Raw genomic sequence first — 22,485 nt, 5'->3', positions numbered from 1 at the left:
TCTGCTCTAAGGCTGAGGTATGCTTAACTACTTGGATCTGGATAAGAGAATTGTGGAGCCCAATAACACGTGGGTTAAGGTTTCGTTGGAGGTGAACACAGGAGCAAACATCGAACGCGGCGGCAAAAAAGGGAATGGTTCCACAATTGAGCCAAAATTGTTGGCGGCCCCAAGATGGCTGCATTGCAGAGTTTGGGCAAAAATGCACCTACTAATAAGTGAGGAACAATGTCACAACCCGATTCAAAAATAAGAAATATTCCCGAATCATGGTGTGAGTGATATCATAGTCATAAGAATAAAATCCTACAACCAATATAAGATAAAAAATAGAGCCACAAATAATACAAATTTACTTAACAACAAAAAATCAGAGTCGTAGTAGTTCGTAGTTAAATATACCCTAAGATTTTTATCAAACGGTTGACTACTTACAAATATAAATTAAATCAACAACAAAAGCCTAGTAGTTTAGTTGAAACCCGCTTCCTCAAACTTCGTCTTGAATCCTGCACAATCTATTAGGGTATGAGCATTATAATGCCTAGTAGAGTACTGTCAAACCCTTTAAGGTCAGCTATCACAGTTAATCAAAGTGTCATGCATCAAACAACACAAGAGACAAAAATTATGCAATCATACCAGATGAATAAATTTACATATGCAGTGATGCCATGAATTCACTCCCTTCTAATCCCATTGATTCATACCTTAGGACAACAAGCCTGTATGCCCCATACTATGCGTTTTACCACTGTGGCTCCCAATACCCTAAAATATGAACTAGTGCCCATCTGTCACTTAACCTTTTTTTTTTTTTTTTTTAATAACGAATTTCTCATATTTCACTTTTCATTAGAGGCCCTGCTCCCGTCACCTGAATATATTCCACATTTTTACTCAAATATATCTAAGGCATTCTCCCACCTCTTAAATATACCTCAAACAACACACACACCCTAAACACCACTGTATTTATGATACATATGTAATGCAGTGCAAACATCATTTATATGTGCGGAATAATAATACAAATAATAACAATAATATTTCATGCTTAATCACATGAATAATAATATTCACCCAACGTCAAATACTATACATGGAGAAACATCAATAATAATATTCACACAACATCAAATAATATTCACCAAGCAAAGCAACAATAATATTCATATTTATAGTATTATATAAGCACAAAGATTAAAAGTGACATAACCCTACCATCGGGAAATCAGGAAACCATACCTCACGTTCGACTAGTTAGATTACCGAATTACTCTTCCAATCCTTCTGTTTCCACTCAAGCCTAAATCGAACAATAAGGACAAATAATAATTAGTGCTTTTGCTTAACATAATTTTTGGTCAAAAAGTTACGGGTCTTGGATGGTCTTGAAACCAATGTTAACGGACTTAAAACGAAAAACTAAGTTGGGGAGGATGACGAATGACACCAACATCGCACCACATGTGCTGAACATAAATATGGCGAGTGCATGGTACTTTAAAGCCCTTGTTATTTCAAAAATGTGTATCACCATACGCAGATCTTCCGCTTAAATCCACCTATGGAATATCTCGCAGAAACTAGATTGAAGTTCTCTATCCCTAGGGATTCATGCTTATCTAAGAAGAGTATAGAAGAGTTCGGTGTGTTTTTCGTCTTCCCCAAAAGACCTTTTTTCCCCTGTTTTCCACTTCGTTTTTGGCATAACTAACAATAGTAAAACTTTGCAAGACTATACTCAAATTGAAGCTTGTAACCTTAGATTTCTATACATATAAAGATTTCTGAAAACGGAGCTATGGTTAGTGAGAAGTTCAAACCCAAAGACAGATCCAAAAATCTGAATTTTCGTTTTCCAGCTTCCTCTGTTTTGGCAGTTTTGAAAACTTAACTCCCATATTTAATCCCCCAAAACTTAACCAAAATCATTGAAATCAAAAAGGTTTTGACCTTTGCTGTTCCTAGTTTCCAAAACATCAAAACCTTTCAAAAATTACTTCATAGATCAAAGGAAGAGCAAAGTAAGGCCCATGAATTGAAATTTCCAGAAAAATACGAAGTTTCATAATTTTCTCAAAAGTCTCTTTCAACATACCTCCAATACTATCCTTAAGGCTTGAAAATACTCCAACATCATATCCTTGGCCTAAGTTTCCAAAAATCAAGATTTGGATCTAAATTTTGAACACCCAAACCCAAAAACTTATCAACACACCCAAAATCCGAAAATCTTGATTTCAAAATTCTTCTTTTGATTTTCTTACGCCTTAAAAGGTTCATAAAACATTCTCCAACTCAAATACAACTATAAATCTACTCAAACAATTATTATACAAAAACTCAAGAATTGAAAATGAACTTAGAACAAGAATCCCACCTTTCATCCTTCCAATTGCTTCAACACTAAACCATTTTCTTTTCTACCTCTCACATTTCTTTCTTAATTCTCTCATGGATGTAATAGCAATAACCTCCACTCCCTTATTTCCCAGTCTTCTCCTTTCTTCTTCTTCTTCTTCTTCTTCTTCTTAGTCTCTCTCTCTCTCTCTCTCTTAGCTCTAAAAAAAATTCAGCTTCATTAAGGAAGATACCTTAGACTAGGTGAGTCATAACTTTAGGCTAGGTGACTCACCACTTTAGACTAGGTGACTCATCCTTTCATAAATGGTGGATTTGAAAGCTTAAGGCAAGGGGGGAAGAATGGGAGGAGGGTGGGCTGATGCCCTCCACGTTTTAGATTTTTTTTTTAAAAAAAAGCCTACAAGGGTATTTTGGTAATTTTACACGTAGGGGCCAATTCAGAAGACCTAAAACTCTATAAATAGAAGGAGAAGTCATCAACTCAACACACGAAACTCAAATATCAACTTTTCTTCTGAGAAAAAGACTTTAAACTCGATCAACACCTGGTCTCTTTTGAACTCAAACAACCCTCTTGTACCAAGATAATTAGTTGACAACTCCTAATTGTTATCTTTTTAGTTTATTGCTCTGCCAACACTTGGTATCGATTTCTAATTGCTAGGCCTTGCTCACTTCTCTGCACTAGTACTTTAAATTACCTTTAAATGACTGTCATTTACTTTCAAGTTGTAATTGCAATGAGGGGAACTAGATTGAAATAATGAAGAATGTGCTTCACAAAAAACTTAACTAACAGTTGGGTAAGTGGGCGGCTAGGTTGGGAAACTATGCTTATGTGGAGAAGATTGACCCCATGTTGAAACAATGTAATTAACATCTCAAGTAAGCAGTTATGTAACTTGTGCTCCAGCTAATGACTTACAGATGGCCGATTCCATGGTTTGCGATTGTAGTACAGCATCCCTCGACTATTTCAATAATGAAATACATTCTTTTCCAGTCACCTCTTAAATTGGAGGAACGTTTTGAGAGATATCCGTGCCGAATAGTTTGTACTTGTAAATATATTCATAGCTATAATGCAACTATATAGGGCTTGGTTTCAATAGGACTGGATAATATATCATGTGTTAGATGTTTTTTCGGTACGTTCTTAGAAGTCATTTTACAAAGGAGTAAATTTGTTTTTAAATTTTTAAAGATAAAGTAGGTGGAAAAATAGGAGAGAGTGAAAATAGCAGCACTCTGACAAAAGTATACAGCAACAAGCTTGTCAAATCAAAATTACCTCCGCGATATTGATTCTTGAGTATCCAACAAATAAAAACAAAGAGATACTTGACCGCCACAATAATAAATCGAAATTAGTTTCTTGTTTTCAGAAAGAAAAAAAAAATCAAAATCAAAATAGAGCTCACTTGTACTTAACGTCATCCCAATGCAACTGAAAGAACCGTTGACAATTAGTCGGACATATAGCAAATTTTACAATGCTAGAAGAAGCTGATGCAATTAATTATGTAGATTGAACAATTCCTAGTTGGACTAAGCAAGACCATACAAAACACAATCAGAACTACAACTGGAAATCTTGGGAAGGAGACTGGGTCAAATACCAAAAGAGAAGTGTACATATTTAAATAATAATTATTTGTCAATTCTAGCCATGCATAGAATTGATAAACAAATCAGTACTCAACAAAATGAGCAAGCAAGGGCATAACGCAGCAATGTGCTAAGATGAAAAGCAACAAAACATGGGTCTTCTAGTGATGAAGAACTCTTCCTCACTTCGGTATCTTCTAAGAAACCCATCACCCATCACCCCCATATCCTTAATAAACACTATGTCAAAAATTGAAAACAACGTCCGTGGAAAACCGTCGTGATTCAAGGTGAAAAAGCAACGTCTACTCCATCGACATGCTTTAAAAACTCTCACTACCGTGGTGATTTACCATCGTGGATTATATTAATTCACGTCATTTTTTATCCAAAAGCGACGTCGTTCGAGTTCCATTGGAAGAAAAATCGAAGTTTGAAACAACATTCTACGTCCTTACATCTTAAAAAGTGACGTAGGAAGTATTATCCCACGTTGATTTTTTCAATAATATAGACGTTTTTGAATAACATTTACGTCGCGTATTACTTGAGAAGCAACGTGGTATGTGTCTTACCATGTCTATGGCTTTAAGAAATTTGACGCGGTATGTGTCTTACGATGTCGATTTGTTTAAAACATTACCCGTTAGCTATTATTAGAACTCCAAAATAACCATGATGTAATATTTCTTATGGAAGAGTATACGATAATTATTTTGAAGTGTTATTATAATTATAATTGACATGCATATTCTCGTTTTGGCTCCAATAGCCGGCCGGCTTGATTTTTAAATTGTTCCATACATTTATAATAACCAACAACGTTATAATTATAAGAAGGATTAATTGTTCCACAACCGCTCGACGGATAACCTACCATTTAGGACAAGCCACAAAAAAACATTATGCATATGACAAATTTATAGCGTGTGATTTATTTATATATTGAAATAATCCAATGCGCTATATATATCATCATAAGGTTTGGATTTTGTTCTCCCTCCCTAACCTAAATCAAAGCTGCCTGTAATTACTTATATATACCTCCTCGGAGAGAAGAATAAAAAATCCCGGAATTCTAAATACCAAAATCTTCACTGCCTACGTTAATTCAATTCTCTTCAAGAATTAGCTAGATAGTACATATTAATTAGTTTGATTAAGTGTACTTAAAGGGTAATTAAGGCAGCCATGGCTCCAGCAGCTGCCGGAGAAAGGTCTTTAAAGGAGACACCCACATGGGCTGTTGCCATTGCCTGTGCAGTTTTCATACTTATTTCTATAATTATAGAACAAGCAATTCATGCTCTTGGAAAGGTATGTACCTAATAAATACGTATATATACATGTATAATGCAAGATTTCAATGTTTACTTTTATAATGACAGTGGTTCCAGAAACGCAATAAGAAAGCTATGCTTGAAGCTTTGGAGAAAATAAAAGCTGGTCAGTGTATATTTCATATAATTACTTACATTATGCTAATAAATAATTATTTTAGTTTTTTTTTTTTTCCTTTTGTGTGATGATAATTTCTCCTGGCTCTCTCTAGACCCTTTGATATATATAGTACATCCATGTATGCAGAGCTCATGCTTTTGGGATTCATATCTCTACTACTTACGGTGGGCACAAGATATCTTCCAAAAATATGCATCCCAGAAAAGTACGGAAATACTATGCTTCCATGTGAGCTAGAAGGCAATGGGGGCGGCAAGGACGATGATGGAAAAAACAAAGGAGGAGGAGGAGGAGATGGTGATGATAATGATAGGCGACGAAAGTTACTGGAATTTGCTGAAACCATGATATGGCGTCGAGTTTTAGCCGCCCCAAGTGGAGGAGATTCCGCTGCTTGTTCAGAGGTACGTACGTAATTAATTCATTAAATCAACATTAATATTATAATATACACATAATTAATAAAATTAATGTAACTAATTAATTAATGATTCTTGCGGGCCCCATCCTCTTAGAGCATCTCCGCCTCTATGGCAAATTGTCCGTGGAGATACGACATGTTGAGGGTGTGAATGTACATCGGAAAATTAAAGCTTTACATTTTAAAGGCTTATTATTACAAAACGTCTCTAAAATTTATGAAACTATCAGATTGCATTCTTAAAAAAATTTTACAAAACAAACGCACTATCAAATTGCTGCTTGTAAAGCACTATCAAATTTTTTTAGTCCTCTCAGATTGCATGCTTGTTAAGGCTTATTATTAATAAATATTTACATATCAAACGCCCTATCAAAATATGTAATAGGTCGAATTGTCATATAAACTATCAAATTCAAATATAATTTTTTTGCATTTAATGCTCATATTAGTTAGTATTTTGTACATGTGTAGGGTAAAGTGCCGCTGATATCTCCATCTGGGATGCACCAATTGCACATCTTCATCTTTGTGCTTGCTGTTTTTCATGTTATGTATAGTGTCCTTACTATGGCACTCGCGCATGCCAAAGTAAGTATACCATCACACTGTGACACGTACGACTGTGCGCTTTATTTTATATACACAGCACCACATGGATTTGAAATTAGAACTTAAAAAAGGAATTGTATGTTTTCTTATCAGACTGTCTGGCAATATAAATTGTTCGTATGGCACAATGAACAGGACCTTCGATCATATTTATTTATTATTATTATTTTTTGTGTGCATATTATCTAGATTCCCTGTATATATGTACGTAGAGCATGGCAAGAAATTGAGGAAGTGCAAATTGTGTAACTGCTCGTAATTTTGTGGCTTGGCAGTTCTCTAGTCGTGTCATGGAAATGTGATACGAGGACTGGACCACCTCAAAATCTTTTTGGATAGTAGAATTCCCGTTTAGATTTCAAATAAAAGTTAATAAATTAATTAGAAATTAAGTAATTTATTGTGATATATATATATAAAAAATTTAAAAAATTCATTCAACAATCCAAAATTTTCCCATCGTTTCTCATTAGAAACCAAACTTGAGAAAAGGGAATCTATATAGCTGTTTAATCGGCTTTTATGTTGACCAGATGAAGAAATGGAAAGCTTGGGAATCAGAGACCTCGTCCTTGGAATATCAATTCACAAATGGTATTAATTAATATTTTATTTTTAGTCTTTGTTTTATGCAACTTTCTTCATCTCTATCATTTTTCTAACATTTTCCATAATTTCTGAACTGATTTTAATTATATTTTTCTTAAAAGGGAAAATAAAATCTGAAAACCAAAAACCAAAGTGCTACCAAACGAGTCAATATGATTGAGCAATTTTAAATTATATATATTATTTCTTGTTCCAGACCCTTCAAGATTCAGGTTTACTCGACAAACTTCATTTGTGAAGCGTCATTCAGGTTTTTCTACAATGCCTGGAATAAGATGGATTGTAAGTTAACTTGTAAATTAAATAATGTGTAGAATCTTGTTCTTTATTTGAAATTAACCAAAGCTCTTAGTTGCTATAACAAAAAACACTTAACCAAAGTTTCTTGAGCACTTAATTAAAGAACCTCTTCCATTATCCATACATATATATATATATATATATATGTACATTGTAGGTGGCATTTTTCAGGCAATTCTTTGGTTCCGTTACGAAGGTGGACTATTTGACCATGCGCCACGGATTTATCAATGTAAGTAATTATATATAAAACCATCAGTTCTAGATCTCTTGGACACCATTAGATGTTAATCTAACAGTTCAAAAAAGTTTCTTAAAAAAAGTGTAAGAGTGAGTGAACCGTTGAATTTACATCTAACTGTAAGTGATTACAAATCTCTTAGACCCCTGTAGTCCAAGCGATCAGATACCATTTGTGATGAACTATACATACTTTTTTTTTTTGATATAGTTTTGGCCCAACCCTAAGTACTTTTTTTATTCTGGACATGCAGGCACATTTTGCTCCAAATAGCAAATTTGACTTCCATAAGTATATTAAGAGATCCATGGAAGATGACTTCAAGGTCGTCGTGGGTATTAGGTCTCTCTCTCTCTCTCTCTCTCTCTCTCTCTCTTCCTTGCACTATTGTTTATTAATTTAATTTATTGATTTTGCAGTATACCACTATGGATTTTTGCCGTGGTGTTTTTGGTTCTAAATGTTCACAGTAAATCTCTCTCCTTCTTATATCTCTCTTCCAAAACACAGAGACGTTTTAACTTCTAGGTGGTCAATCTATCATTAATACTTTTAAATACTGATAAATAAATACCTCCTATTTTACAGAATGGCACGCGTTCACTTGGTTGTCATTGGCGCCACTCGTTGTAAGTGCTATAGCTTCTTCTTCTTCTTCTTCTTCAAGTCCTCTATCATTAATACTTCTGTACTGCAGATTCTTCTTCTGGTGGGTACAAAGCTTGAGCTTATCATCATGGAGATGGCTCAAGAAATGCATGATCGAACTACAGTTGTTAAAGGCGCTCCCGTTGTAGAGCCAAGCAACAAGTTCTTTTGGTTTAATCGCCCTGAGTGGATTCTCCTCTTAATTCATTTCACATTATTCCAGGTGAGTGAGAGCTCAGAGTTTATTATATACATGAACTTCATATGTTATATATAAATTATTATTATATTGTCAGATTGTAAATACGGACCAACCATTCCTGCGGTCTAAGATTCACAATTTTTACAACATAAGTACACCATTTTGGCAAGAGAACATTGCTCTAATGCGTGCCTGCATGCATCCATATAAATCTTACGTGTATATATATATATATATATATATATATATAGGAAATGCTATATATAATATAAGGTTTCTAACAATTAATGGATTTGCCTGCTGCATGCACAGAACGCTTTCCAAATGGCGTATTTCTTATGGACATCTGTAAGTAATTAACCCTAAACCAATACTAGCTAATGTTGTTCCTTTTCTTAACTAAGAATTATTCAGAGGAATTAAGTAAATTATTATATTGGTAATTATGCGCACTCTCTGAACTGTATACTAACCATATATACTATGATAATATTTGCAGTCTGAATTTGGGTTCACATCATGCTTCCACGAAAACTTGCCTCTGATACTGACAAGGGTTTTCCTTGGGGTAGCCCTACAGATCCTATGCAGTTACATTACCTTCCCTCTTTATGCTTTGATTACACAAGTGAGTATTTCAAAATTAAACATCCCAAGCCTCTTTTAGAAATATGCATGCATGCTTTCATATTCATTTCGTCTTTTATACAAGTGATAATTTATTACTCTAAAGTAATGTAATTTACGGAAAATGGAACTTAAAATCAAGAGAGTTGGCTCGCCAGCCTGACCAGCTGACTTAACCCACATTTGCACATGCTTTCATATTCATAACATTATAGCTAAGTGGTCATCAGTCAGTCTTTCATATAACACCCAAATTTGGAGGAGCATTTTAGTTACAAGCACCTGAAAAAATTGTCTAAGTTTTTCTTTTTTGAGAAATTAATCTCTCTATAATATATTTAATTATCCATATTTATGCATGCATGTATCGTATCATAACGTGCAGATGGGATCTCACATGAAGAAAGCAATTTTCGAGGAGCAAACGGCAAAGGCTCTTAAGAATTGGCAGAAGGCTGCAAAGCAGAGAAAGAAGTTGAGGAAAGCAGGTGATGCTTCTTCCTCAGGGTTTGTAAGTGGGGAAAATACACCAAGCCAGGGTTCATCCCCACTGCATTTGCTTCACAACCAAAAGCACAGGTCCAATCAATCCGACCTCGAAAGCGTACTTAATTCCCCTAGATCGGTATCTTATCAATCTGACACTGATCTCTCAGAGAGGGAGGGCTCCGCACACGATGGGAATGGTATAAGATCAGAAGATCAACCTGCAGCACTAAGGAGAGAAGGATCGCATAGCGTTGATTTTTCATTTGTTAAGCCTTGATTTTTTATTTTTTATCCTTAGAAAACAACTATAACTCATCAAATTTTATACAAAAGAAGATAAAGGGAAAGGTGCATGTTCGAACTCTAAAATTTAGTTTAGGGATAAATTCTTAACCACTTTAAGGATTCAGCTTGTTGATTAAGTCATAAAATTTAAAATGCTCAAATTCTGAGGAACTTGTTTGTATTGAAATTTGAATTCAGGTTTAGTTAGAAATAGGCAGAAGTTAGATCAATTCTAATACCCTAATCAACTATTTAGCACTCTTCTGGTTGGAATCATAGCTATAGTTGAAGTCATTTCAAGATTTAGAAATATAGCCAAGTTCCCTTTTCAACTAAGATGAAGACTGATCTCCAAAAGATCAGGAAATATTCTGGAAGTTTTGAGAATTCCATTCCATCTACATAAATATGAAATTTTCGGTGAAATTTCAAGGAAATTTTTGATTTTTAAGCCCTTATTTTATACCCAAAAAAAGATTCATTATGACTTGCACGGATGCCGAGCAACCATCTACAGGAACTTCTCCAGGAGAGAACAAAAAGAACCAAGGCAGAAAATTGTTATCAATGCCTGAAGTGCCTCACATTTGTGAAAAGAAGTGAAACTCCATATTTGTTACAGCAGTCTATAGCATCCCCATCTCTGATGCTCCCACCAGGTTCTGCAATAACACTAACTCCGCTCTCACATGCTTCTTCCACTGCATCTTTCCAAGCTGTTTGTAAAACAAGCATCAATCAGATTAATATAAAGGCTCCTTCATGTTTTTCCACTTTAGTACAAGTTCCTCTCACTAAAAAAATTTAGAATTCGACTATTCCTTGTATTATGGATTAGTAAAACTATTTAACTTCATCTAGACTCCAATAATTATCAAATCAGTACTCCTCTGGCTTTTCAGTGTTAAATAATAGAAACAGAAGTTATTGCAAGAGCTAGTAATTACCGAATGGGAAGAAGGCATCGCTGGCCAATGCTGCACCCTTGACCTCTTCTCCTGCTTTCTTCAAGGCTATTCTTAAACTCTCCCGACGGTTTGGCTGGCCACTTCCCATACCCAACATACAATTATTCTGCCCATAAGTTAAGGATCAGATATTTGTCTAAAAGTACCAACCAATTCAATCAAAGCATCATACCAAGATATAATAAAATTGAGGGGGGTGGGGTTTTAAAGGTGAAACAAAGAAAGACAACCTTTGCTATTACAATTGCATTGCTTTTGACATGCTTGACGCACAACCATGCGAACTCTGCATCACCAAGCTCACTTTCTTGTGGAGCCTTCTGAGTAACAACTTTAAACTGTATATCTTGGGGAGTTAAATCATCCGAGTCCTGTGCTAACCACCCACCACCAACCTGTCTAAGTGAAAGCTTTCCTTTCTCATTTTTTCTTGCCTCAAGGATCCTTAGAGTCTTCGATTTTCCTCGGAGGATTTCAAGCCCTTTCTTTGTGTACTTGGGTGCAACCACAATCTCATAGAACATCCGAGTTTCACCATCTGTCGGGCTTCTAAACTCTCGGATTTCCTTAGCAAGAGCCTGCAAACATAGCAAAACCAGAGCTAAATAGGAAAACAGAGCAATACCGCAGAATATCGACATATATTACCAAGTTAAACTTCTCAGTGCTAGCCTTTCAGATTCAATCAGTTGGCTCAAGTTAAACTTGTCCAAGTGCGCATGCAGAACTTTCATTGAGAAGAAAGTGATTTAGCTAGCCCTTGGAGTCTTGGCTTAAGCGGTAAAGAATTGAGTGATTATGTTCAATTTTTTTTTTCAGTAAAAAATAATAATAATAAGGATTAGGGAAGTGCATAATAAATTGGATCTCATCTCATGTATAAATTCCAGGTCAGACCCTGAAAACTCCAACTCACCTCATCAACCTCTATGTTGAATGCTACAATGCCACCAAATGCACTCACAGGATCTGCTTTGACAGCAAGCGTGTATGCTTCAAGTATATCATCACGTGAAGCTACACCACAAGGATTTGTATGCTTCACAACTACACAGGTAGGATTCCTAAACTCTGACACACAATTCCATGCTGCATCGGCATCTAAATAATTATTATATGACATCTCCTGCGTGCAGAAAGTAAAAGGTTTCAATGCTGCCATCCCTATCAAAGATTTATTCAAAGTAGAATCCAATAGATAGGAACATGTCTTGCACCTTCCCATGGTGTTGGATAGCAGTTGCAATACCACCAGCATTGACCTCAGAAAGACTCTTGTCAACATAAAATGCAGCCTTTTGATGAGGATTTTCACCATAACGAAGGGGACTTTTAAGCAGTATAGGCACAGTTAAGCTCGGAGGGAATTTGTCTTCAAACAAATAAAGAAGGCTGTCAATCTATGTGGCCCATCATGACAAGAAAAAGATAAAAATGAACTAAAAGTGCATTTCCAGAGACATTACTATCTCCCCCACTCTCCTGCTCTCTCCCCCTCACCACACAAGCTAACCCCTTGTACTATATTATGAACATCAAGAGTATTGGAATCTATTAGATGAATCTCCCTCTTCTCTCTTCAAGGTCATTTCCATTAACTCATAGTTCTGTTTTATGAATATCGAATTGTTGACTCAAGATATTGCAATATACCTGATGATTTGACATGTCAATTTTGATTGTAGTGTGTACTTAATAATTTAATATGCAAATTTATAAAATATAAGCAAAGTTAGACTGTATAATTCACCCATAAAACTAGCCTTATGAAGGCTAGTTTATAAATAAAAACAAGCAAATCAAAGAAGTACCTTCTGTAGTCTGCTTCCACAGCCATTCTGAAACTGCAGAATCATAAGAAGCAACATGCTGGAAAGCCTTCCATGCAAGCTTCCTTCGGAATTGTTGATCAACCTTGTCTCCCGTAAGATATTCTAGCAATGCAGGATAGTCTTCTGAATCAACCACCACCAGGACATCTTTGTGATTCTGTTTAACAAGAATATTCATTTTGGAACATCAGATAAAAATACTGAAACAAATTTACATCCTAGATATTATAATAGTTATTAGGATTGTTGTTGAGAAAGTAAATTATGGGCCATACTGTATAAAACGTATTTTACATTCCTAGCTAAGCCAAATGCAGAATCTATATGCATCCATCCCTGGTGCTAGCTGATGGCAGGGATTTTGAAAAACTCTAGTGCCTATGAGCCAAGCACTCAGTAAAACCTAGTAAGATTTATAAAATTATGGACCAAAAATATGCTAGCACTTCCATTCTGATAAACAACCTTTGCAGCTGCTCTAATCATGGCAGGACCACCAATATCTATATTCTCAACTCCATCTTCAAACTCTATTCCTCCTGTTGAAGTAACTTTTTCGTAAAAGGGGTATAAATTCACCACAACCACGTCAAAAGTACCTGTTCAAATAAATTGTAGAAAATTAATTATAACACATTTTACACAAGAGAGAGAGAGAGAGAGAGAGTCATGCAGGCATGGTAAAAGAATTTACAGTTGAACTCACCAATTCCATGTTTACTAAGAGCTTCCATGTGATGCTTTTGGTCTCTTCTAGCAAGGATACCGCCATGTACATTCGGGTGTAAAGTTTTTACACGACCATCAAGCTACAATACAAATCTAACGTCATGTTACTAGTTCACACAATACAGTTAGAGCCCAATTTCAGATATTTCATAGTGTGAGTTTTCCAAGCAAGGAAAATCTGTCTCATGTAATCAATAAAAAAACAAGATGCCATACCATCTCCGGGAAAGACGTAATTTGTTCCACTTTAGTGACAGACAACCCAGCACTTTCTAAAGCAGATGCTGTTCCTCCAGTCGAAACAATTTTATACCTACAGTTCATTAAACCAACGATCATGAAAAACATATAAAGTGTCTTTATTTATTCTATTTGAATAATGCAATTGAAGTAAATAGTGTCAAGCTGACTAGCAAGTAATTGAGAATGTTTTACTCCCTAATAAATAGTAGTGCACAACGATTAACAATGACATAATACGAGGTGATAATCCTTAACCACAGCAAAGAATCAATATTTGGTGAAAAAAAAAGTAGCCTCCTCAAAATTACCCCAAGTCCTGAAGCCCATTGCCCAAGAAAGCAAGATCCTTCTTATCTGACAATGATATCAGAGCAAGCCCATTACCTGAAAAAAAAAAATTACATGAATCACAATTTAGGCTTTAACTTAATACTGGATAAAGAATAATGTTAGAAAGAGAGGGGGAAAAATGAAAGCACGAAAGAACAAACCCAGATAACATAGACATGCCCAAAAAAAAAAAAACACACACACACACACACACAATTAAAACATAGCACAAAAAATTAATAAGAAAACATAACATTGGAAATGCACAAGTATACCGGAGGCAGGAGATTTGGAGTCATGGGTTGTCACTGTAAAGGTATCCTCAGCCGCCATGGCTTTAATTGTTCTACAACTTGAGTGCAGCAGATGCGCGTTTCTGACTGAACAAGACTGTACGCCACAAAAGATAGAGAGAGAGAGAGAGAATAGAAATGTAAAGTTTTACGCATGTACAAATATAAACATAAATATATGTACGAAGATACGAAAAGAAATAAAGAAATTGAAGAGGCAGATACCGTGAGAAAAGAAGAAGAAGAGAAATTGGTTTGTATTTGCTTGTTGGAGGAGAGCAGGAGAAGATTGGTGTTGGGTGTCGTGGCAGCAGGAGCAGCAGGACCAACAGCCAGACCGAGACCGAGCATCTCTCTTTCGTAACACTTCTAAGAGAGAGAGAGTAGTTGAAGACAGTAAAGTAGAAAATGCGGAGCTATGTTGCAAATGTGGCGCCGCCGTTTATTTTAAGAGGGGGGAAAACCTAGCCGTTTCCTCTTTCTGTCCAGAAGAGGAGGCTGGCTGGGTATGAAAAATCAAGTTTTACAAATTACATTTTGACCCCATATTGTTTATGATTTTCACAAAGACCACATAAATGTTCAAATAAGTTCAAACTAACCCCTATCTGTATCTTGACCGTATCCTTGGTGTATTGGTTCTGTATCAACGCCATATCCCGTGGTCATCATAATAGAAAAGTCAATGATACATCATTTCCCGTACCAATGCGTATTGAAGCCGTATCGTACCCGCATCCGTATCTAATACTCACCACGGGAAAGCACAGATCAACTGAGAATACTAGTTTATCTCAATGTATGTCCAATAAATGGATACAGAATTCACAGGGAGGGATCAAGTATGACGTTGTTACTGCAAACTCAAACTTGTAAAGAAAGAGCTCTAAAATCTCTCAATTGTGTCTTCAGCTTGCTTGGAAGAGTATTAATCAGCATTCTATACTATAGCATATTAGATTTGGATACGGAAATATCTTCGAACATCTCATTGCAAATGTCAAATTGAAGGAAAACACTCGACACTTGAAACAGGCAAAAGAATAGGAACCAATTTTTAACACTTGCAGGCTGAGCATTCGGACAATTAAATCTTTTTTTTTCTTTTTTAGTTTCTTAAATGAAAAGGACTTGAGACAGATTCAGCTGACAAATATCATGTCTGCATTGCTAAAATCTGAATTACTAAAATCGATAATATGTCTGCACCAGCTAAAAACACTACCAAATTAACATTATAATTTATACACCCCAAATCCCCAGCAAGTAAAACCTAATCCTCATACAAAAAACTACACACCACCCAAGAGCCGCAATGCATCCTAAATATGTTGGCTTTACTTGTGGACCATTGACTTACTTTCCTTACACACTAAAGATTCCTATTATAATTGTAATTAATTTCTTTAATTCTTGATTTCCTACTATAAATAGAAATAGGAATTTATTATTTACTTGGCCACTAAGACTCTGTTGTATTATAAATTTGACATCTACAATGTGACACCCTGACCCTATTTTAATTACCCATTTAAATTATTAAAATTTATTTCATTAAGAAATTACAATTTTAACCCTCGAGGGTAGGGTTATTTTGGTCACTTTTTAATCCAGAAGGATTTTGGGGAGATGAATGGTACGATTGCGTGGATCGTGTCGATACGAGTTCATAGACACGTATTGGGCTCAAATCGAAGTTGTAACGAAAAAGTTACGATCTACGGAAGCCTAGTGGCATAACTGTAAATATTTCAAAAATGAATTTTTAAAAGTCTGATTTTCTTCTCTCTCTCTCTCTCTCTCTCTCTCTCTCTCTCTCTCTCTCTCTCTCTCTTTCTTTAGTTGGCCCCCCCCCCCCGCCCCCCCCCCCCCCCCCGAGCCCTCCTCCCTCCGCACGAACAGACCCCCCCTAAAATAGCCAATTAGATTTTGACCTCCCGTCGTCTCCACCGTCCACCTCCTGCCATAAGGTTGGTACCAAAAGGACAGCATCCACCTCCTCTCTCCATCCCACCCCTCCGCTGCCTTAACCGCCAGCCACCGTCACCAGAAAGATGAGAAAACAGACCGGTTTTAACCCAAATTTTCCGACATTCATTCCGGCGATTCCGGACACCAATTTCTTCGATCTAGGTATGCTTTTTCATCCTCTCAATGTGTTCTAGCTGATGGTTGGGATGATTAGGATCAATTTTTGCGTTTTGGAACTCGATTTATTGCTAAAGTTTGTCTGGTTTTCGGCTCATGTATCCGGCCAGTTCCGATCACTTTTTGGGCATGGTCTAAGAATAAAAGTTGCTCCACTCATTGTCTTGGTTACGTGAGTATATGTATTGTTGGGGGTTTCAAGAATTTTCTGGTCGCATGAATTTACTCTGGGTACCCACACGCTGCCGGCACTTGTGGCGGTTCGTGGGCACTATTTAGGTGACCCATTTAGTCCTAAATTGATCCTCATGTCGTACCGATCACGACGGTATGCTCGTATTTGAATTTGGTTATCGTTTGACTGTCGATCGGATTACGCATATTAGGCGTTATCTAGGTTCGATATGTTCGTACCGTTGGATCAACTCCAATTTCAAATATGTTGATCTAGACATCTCTAGGATCGTATAGGAATTCGGGGATAGTGAATCGAAGTCTCAAATGCTTCGATTTAATGATTCAAAGATTAGGTTAAACGGTAATCATCCGATCGTGTGATCGCAAGCAATCCGACCATTCCATTCGGACCAAACTTGCAGGACATGTATAAAAAACCTTGTTGAACCCATAGGAACTTTCAGATTGGAAATCGGAGGTCGTGGGCCCGGTTGACCAAATTTGGAAAGTTTGACCACTCGGTTGATCGAGCGTCTTCCGAGGTCATTTCACCTCTCGAAACACGTAGTTGGACCTTAGGAACGTCTTGTTCGTCGTACATATACTTTGAAGCCCGGGAAATTAGGAATTTATTTTAAAGTTCTCTTCGAAGCGCTTTATTTTAATCTAGTCCTCGTATTCTGAAATAGGTATTCCGACTTAGCATACGCAACAGGCAGACCCTCTCAGGTTTTGACTAAACTATATTTATACATATAAATAGATACATATTATATTATAATATATTATATATATATGTACTTACTCAATCATTCTTGTTTATCGGTTAGGATACTTCCTCGCTCACCTTGCCAATGGACACATGTTTCAAGAGAGTACTTAGGCAATCATAGGGAGAGGTTTTGAATGGGATGAGTAATAAAGTATCTTTATGAGATGACGGACTTCACTATGGTTTTGACTAAACTATATTTATACATATAAATAGATATGTCGATTTTGAATGCATATCGTTTTCTGCATCGTTTTCTAAGCAGTGGGGGGTTATATTAACTTGTTTTTAAATGTGAAATAAACTTTGTTTTTGTCTACTCACACTTTTCTGTTTTGCGCCCCCCAGACAGTAGATCGTCTTGAAATCGAATGGTTGTATCCAGTCGTGAATTCCGAGCCTGAGCTTATGTAGGATAAACTTTTAATCGTTTCTCTTCTGTTGAAATTTATTTTCATTTGTAAACTAAAATTCTTTATACTGCTCTGATATTGTCCATGTTAGGATTGATTGTAAGGCCGGATATGTAAATTGCATGATATTATCTTGTGTATGCTACCATATGAGAATTTTAAATGTGTTTGAAAATGTTGAAAATTTTGGGAATGTCCATTTTTCAAGGGAGACTCTGTCGAAATTTCGGCAAAAAGTCTCGTCTCTTTTAGTAAGTGGGCCCATCATCAGTATGATGTCAGAAATACCACAGGATTCGTTCCGGATTTAGAGGAATTCGAAGCAGGTCCTATCATACAAGTAGAGGAGTACACAGAAAATTCATACAAACAAATATTCTCTCATGGTTCGCATATTTTAGCATGGTATCAGAGCGACAATCTTGGGATTGCTGACTCTAGTTTCTAAACCCTAGCCACCACCATGGGTAAGGATGACTCTCCTAATCCTCACGGCAATAGCACCACTGCTTCTTCCTCTTCTTCTCAACCAATCATAGCCGAGTTAAGTGCCTAGGTGGCTCAACTCCTAAAGATGCAAATTCAGACCTGGAACCCGATCTTAAATCAGGATCCTACCTAGACAACCCTGAACTCGACTCAAACGACGACCCCGAACCTAACTTAGATGATGACCCCGAACCCAACTCAAATGACGATCCCAACAACACGATTACTTATGAAACTTCCACTGTACATATCAGCATCAAGTTGGATGGCACCAACTATGCCTTATGGTCGCAAGTTGTCGAGATGTATATCTCCAACAAAGATAAATTGGGACATATTAATAGTGATCTTCCATAACCTCATTCGACTGCTCCAACGTTTCCCGGCTGGCGCACCGAGAACTTCATAGTGAAGGGATGGCTTATCAATTCTCTGGAGTAGAGTTTGATTGGCAATTTCATTCGCTTTCTAACAGTAAAAACAGTGTAGGATTCAATTACCACGACCTACTATGATGGCACTAACATCTCTCAGGTGTATGATTTGAAACGACGAGTCTCTCATATGCGACAAGCTGGTGGCTCCATTGAAACCTATTACAATACTCTCCAAAGTTTATAGAGAGATATTGATTCCTGTCGTCCCAATATGATGGAGTATGAATGTGATATCTAGCGCTATAATGATCTTTTACAGGAAGATCGAGTTTACATATTTTTGGAAGGCTTTGATAATTGTCTTGATAAGGCCTGAAGCGATGTTCTTCACATGACTATGTTCCCCATCGTGGACCAAACTTATGACTATGTCTGCCGTGAAGATGTTCGACAAGCTGTGATGATGGGTTCATCCGCACCCACTGGAGTGGGCTTAGCAGTCAAGAGTGCTCCTCGATCAGGGCCAACTAGTCGCCCAAGACAGTCCTAGAATTTCTCTACTGTGGCCTACATTCAGATCCAGTCATATGTCACTGGTGTTGGTGTGCCACCTCCTAAAATCATCCCACCTTCCTGTCCCTAGGCTCTAACTGATGGAAGTGGGTGCACTCACGGTGGCAACCTTAAACATACCCACGACAACTGCTTTAGGTTGAATGGTTATCTTGAATTGTGGGAGGAACTTCGCGCTCAGAAGCTTAAAGAAACTGCCAGTAGTTTCGGCCGTGTTGCTCTTGTCTCTACTGAACCCCAATTAGCCTTGTTTCTGTAGGTAGACCCTACTGATAGCTCCACGCCTCTGGATGACTCAAGTAATTGATTATGGCGCCACTGATCATATGACTTTTAATTTGAATGATTTTTTGCAAACCACTCTACCCCGACACACAAGTATTGGCAATGCGAATGGACTTACTTATCCAGTGATAGGGGTTGGCACTGTCGCCGTTTCACCTTCTCTGTCCATTTCCAATACTCTACTCGTTCCATTTTTGTCCAATAAATTAATGTCTGTTAGTTAGGCGACTGAGCATCTAAATTGTTGTGCACTGATTTATCCAAATTTTTTTTACTACAGGATTTTCTCACCAAGGAGATCATTGGACATGGTACTAAAATAAGGGGGTTCTACTATATGGATGACTTCAGTATGGGAGGTGCTAACAATGTGAAACATCCGTATGATGACAAACACCCACAGATTTGGCTCTAGCACCGACGTTTGGGGCATTCATATTTTGGTTATATGAGACACCTATTACTCGAGTTATTTTCTGTATTTAAATATTCAGATTTTAAATGTGACACTTGCATTTTAGCCGAGAGTCACCAAGCATCATATCCTTTAAGTATGAATAAAAGTAATGTTCCTTTTGCTTTAATTCATTATGATGTTTGGGGACCTTCGCCTAGTTCAATTGATTCCGGTATTCATTGGTTTGTCACATTCGTCGATGATTGTACAAGGATGACATGACTTTATTTGATGAAAAATAAGAATGAAGTGTTTTCCATGTTCCACTTCTTTTACAAACAGATGGAAACATAGTTCAGTGCTCTAATACAGATTCTTCGTTCCTACAAATGTGGAGAATTTGTTAATCATAACTTTCAGACTTACTTCTAGACACATGGCATTATCCATGAGACAACTTGCCCCCAGACACTACAACAAAATAGTGTTGCCGAATGAAAGAATCGCCATCTTCTGAAACAGCCCGCCCTTTTCTCATTGGTGGCCATGTTCCTCGTCATTACTGGGATGATGTTGTCATCACTATCGTCCACCTTATCAACTGCATTCCTTCTGGGGTTTTGAATTTCAAAACTCTATTACAAATGCTCGTGCAACACAGGCATCTGCCCTCTGTTTTGGTGCTTACCAGTCACATTTTTGGATGTGTGGCCTTCGTTCATCTCCACAAAAATCAACAAAGCAAACTTCATCCATGTGCACTTTGTTGTGTTTTTTTTGGGTTATGCTACTCATCAAAAAGGCTACTCGTGAGAGCATATATTTCACCAGCCAATAAGAAGACGACACGTGGAAAAGGAATATTTCTTAGGTCAAACTAATTACCCTAATTAATTCCTATTTAATTAGGGAAATTATCTTTGATTTAAGATAGAAATATCTCCCTAAATCAAGAAACCAATCTCCACCAAATCTCTTGGAGTAATTCATATCATCTTTTTGGTGAAGAATAATCTTAATCAAATAAGGATTATTCTCCCAAAACCCTAGCACACAAGGAGGCTATAAATACATAGCCACACAAGACATTCAAGGTAATTCTAAACTCAACTCTCAAACCCTACAAAAATCCTTTCTCTCTCTTTCTCTCCTTACCATCACCACTCCCTCGCTCTTCTCACCCATACAGCTAAGTGCCACCACACACAGCTAAGGCCACCCAACTCTCTCTGTGAGAGAAAACTCCATCCATTTGAGCCATTGTAGTATCTTTTCTCAAAGATCTAATTGAACTAACTTAGGCATCAGAGGGCCTTTGGCCAACACCCTACAGGTGTGGTCTATTTACTCCTACTTATTTTGCTGGGATCAAGGAAGAAAGAGAAGGAAGAACGAAGGTGGAGGAATTAACCTACAAAAGGAAATTTGTACAAACACTATCGCTGTTATCACCCTTCTACTCGGCATACCTATGTCACTTTGGATGTGACCTTTTTGAAATAATGGATGTTCTTCCATGACCCTGCATCCAATTCTACTTTTCATGGGGAGATACGCATTGAGGAGGACAATTGAAGCAACTTGGAAGCAATCGATCATTCATGCTTTGACGATCGATCACCCTGAGATCTAGAGCACGAGATTGCTTTCGGCCAAGACATTATTGATAGCCCAAACCCGACAATCGATCGTCCCGAGTCTGGCTCAGGCGAATGCTTTTGACGAATAGTGATCAATCGCCCATGCAAAAAAGATCGATCACATGACCCATGCGAATCTGTTTTTGATTCCAGTCATTCTCCTATAGACAACTCAGAATAACAAGATGAAGACCCCCTATCTCACTCAACAGTACCAACGAACCAATCTCCTGAGAATATCTTTGAGGTAACTACTCCTACTACAATTGTTCATTTAGAGGATAAATCTATTGGATATCAATTACCTTTCAGGCAAACTCGTGGGAAGCCACCAAACCGTTATTCACCTGATATTAGCAAGACATCCAAGTATCCAATTGCAAATCATGTATCCACTAAAAAACTGTCTAAACCACTCAAGGCTTTTGTGCATTAGTTGTCTGATATCCATATTCCAACTAAGGTTGCTGAAGCATTGATAGGTCCAAGCTATAAAAGAACAGATGAAAGCTCTTGAGAAAAATCAAACTTGGACACTAGAGACTAAACTTGGACACTAGAGACTATACCACAAGGAAAAAGGACTGTCAGATGTAGATGAGTGTTTACTATAAAACACAATGATGATGGATCTATCGAGCGATACAAGGCAGGACTTGTGGAGAAATGGTACACACAGACCTATGGTATAGACTATGAAGAAACCATTGCACTAGTTGCAAAGTTGAATACCGTTATAGTCTTATTGTCCCTTGCAGCTAATTTGGATTGGCCACTACACCAGTTTGATATAAAGAATGCTTTCCTGCATGGAGAACTCACGGAGGACGTGTATATGGACATTCCTCATGGATATAATACTACTCAGACTGGAATAATATGTAGATTACGAAAGGCATTGTACGGATCGAAACAGTCACCGTGCGCATGGTTTGGACGGTTCACC

General features: G+C 37.1%; 2 protein-coding genes and 1 long non-coding RNA gene across 3 annotated transcripts; 1 reads left to right on the top strand and 2 right to left on the bottom strand.

Annotated features, from left to right (window-relative positions):
- On the bottom strand, nucleotides 216–2,679 carry LOC109949089. Its single transcript, XR_002271565.1, has 3 exons — nucleotides 2,387–2,679; nucleotides 1,249–1,309; nucleotides 216–518 (listed from the first exon to the last, which is right to left on the bottom strand). It is a non-coding gene; the product is annotated as an uncharacterized LOC109949089 (long non-coding RNA).
- LOC18777325 (MLO protein homolog 1) lies at nucleotides 5,170–9,865 on the top strand. The gene is made up of 14 exons (XM_007210760.1): nucleotides 5,170–5,295; nucleotides 5,367–5,424; nucleotides 5,566–5,843; nucleotides 6,335–6,451; nucleotides 7,006–7,066; nucleotides 7,278–7,363; nucleotides 7,539–7,613; nucleotides 7,876–7,964; nucleotides 8,042–8,091; nucleotides 8,211–8,251; nucleotides 8,320–8,493; nucleotides 8,785–8,820; nucleotides 8,972–9,100; nucleotides 9,485–9,865. The coding sequence occupies exons 1-14, from the start codon at nucleotides 5,170–5,172 to the stop codon at nucleotides 9,863–9,865; spliced, it is 1,701 nt and encodes a 566-aa protein (XP_007210822.1).
- LOC18777313 (bifunctional purine biosynthesis protein PurH) lies at nucleotides 10,176–14,749 on the bottom strand. The gene is made up of 12 exons (XM_007210448.2): nucleotides 14,494–14,749; nucleotides 14,251–14,365; nucleotides 13,954–14,029; nucleotides 13,619–13,715; nucleotides 13,380–13,482; nucleotides 13,139–13,272; nucleotides 12,653–12,830; nucleotides 12,059–12,213; nucleotides 11,758–11,967; nucleotides 11,072–11,419; nucleotides 10,821–10,947; nucleotides 10,176–10,589 (listed from the first exon to the last, which is right to left on the bottom strand). The coding sequence occupies exons 1-12, from the start codon at nucleotides 14,617–14,619 to the stop codon at nucleotides 10,438–10,440; spliced, it is 1,821 nt and encodes a 606-aa protein (XP_007210510.2). The 5' UTR covers nucleotides 14,620–14,749; the 3' UTR covers nucleotides 10,176–10,437.

This window comes from Prunus persica, chromosome G5 (genome assembly GCF_000346465.2).
Source record: "Prunus persica cultivar Lovell chromosome G5, Prunus_persica_NCBIv2, whole genome shotgun sequence".
Lineage (NCBI taxonomy): Eukaryota > Viridiplantae > Streptophyta > Magnoliopsida > Rosales > Rosaceae > Prunus > Prunus persica.
Note: the sequence above shows the minus strand (reverse complement) of the source record. Positions and strands in the feature narration are given on the sequence as shown.

What these genes read in the sequence shown, in the direction of transcription:
- LOC18777325 (XM_007210760.1), top strand. Translation starts at nt 5,170, where the DNA reads ATGGCTCCAGCAGCTGCCGGAGAAAGGTCTTTAAAGGAGACACCCACA. An exon ending in CAATTCATGCTCTTGGAAAG is followed by an intron (nt 5,296 to 5,366) that starts GTATGTACCTAA and finishes TTATAATGACAG; the next exon opens with TGGTTCCAGAAACGCAATAA. An exon ending in TGTCATTGGCGCCACTCGTT is followed by an intron (nt 8,252 to 8,319) that starts GTAAGTGCTATA and finishes TCTGTACTGCAG; the next exon opens with ATTCTTCTTCTGGTGGGTAC.
- LOC18777313 (XM_007210448.2), bottom strand. Translation starts at nt 14,619, where the DNA reads ATGCTCGGTCTCGGTCTGGCTGTTGGTCCTGCTGCTCCTGCTGCCACG. An exon ending in TGATTAGAGCAGCTGCAAAG is followed by an intron (nt 12,831 to 13,138) that starts GTTGTTTATCAG and finishes CTTGTTAAACAG; the next exon opens with AATCACAAAGATGTCCTGGT. An exon ending in CTATCCAACACCATGGGAAG is followed by an intron (nt 11,968 to 12,058) that starts GTGCAAGACATG and finishes TTCTGCACGCAG; the next exon opens with GAGATGTCATATAATAATTA.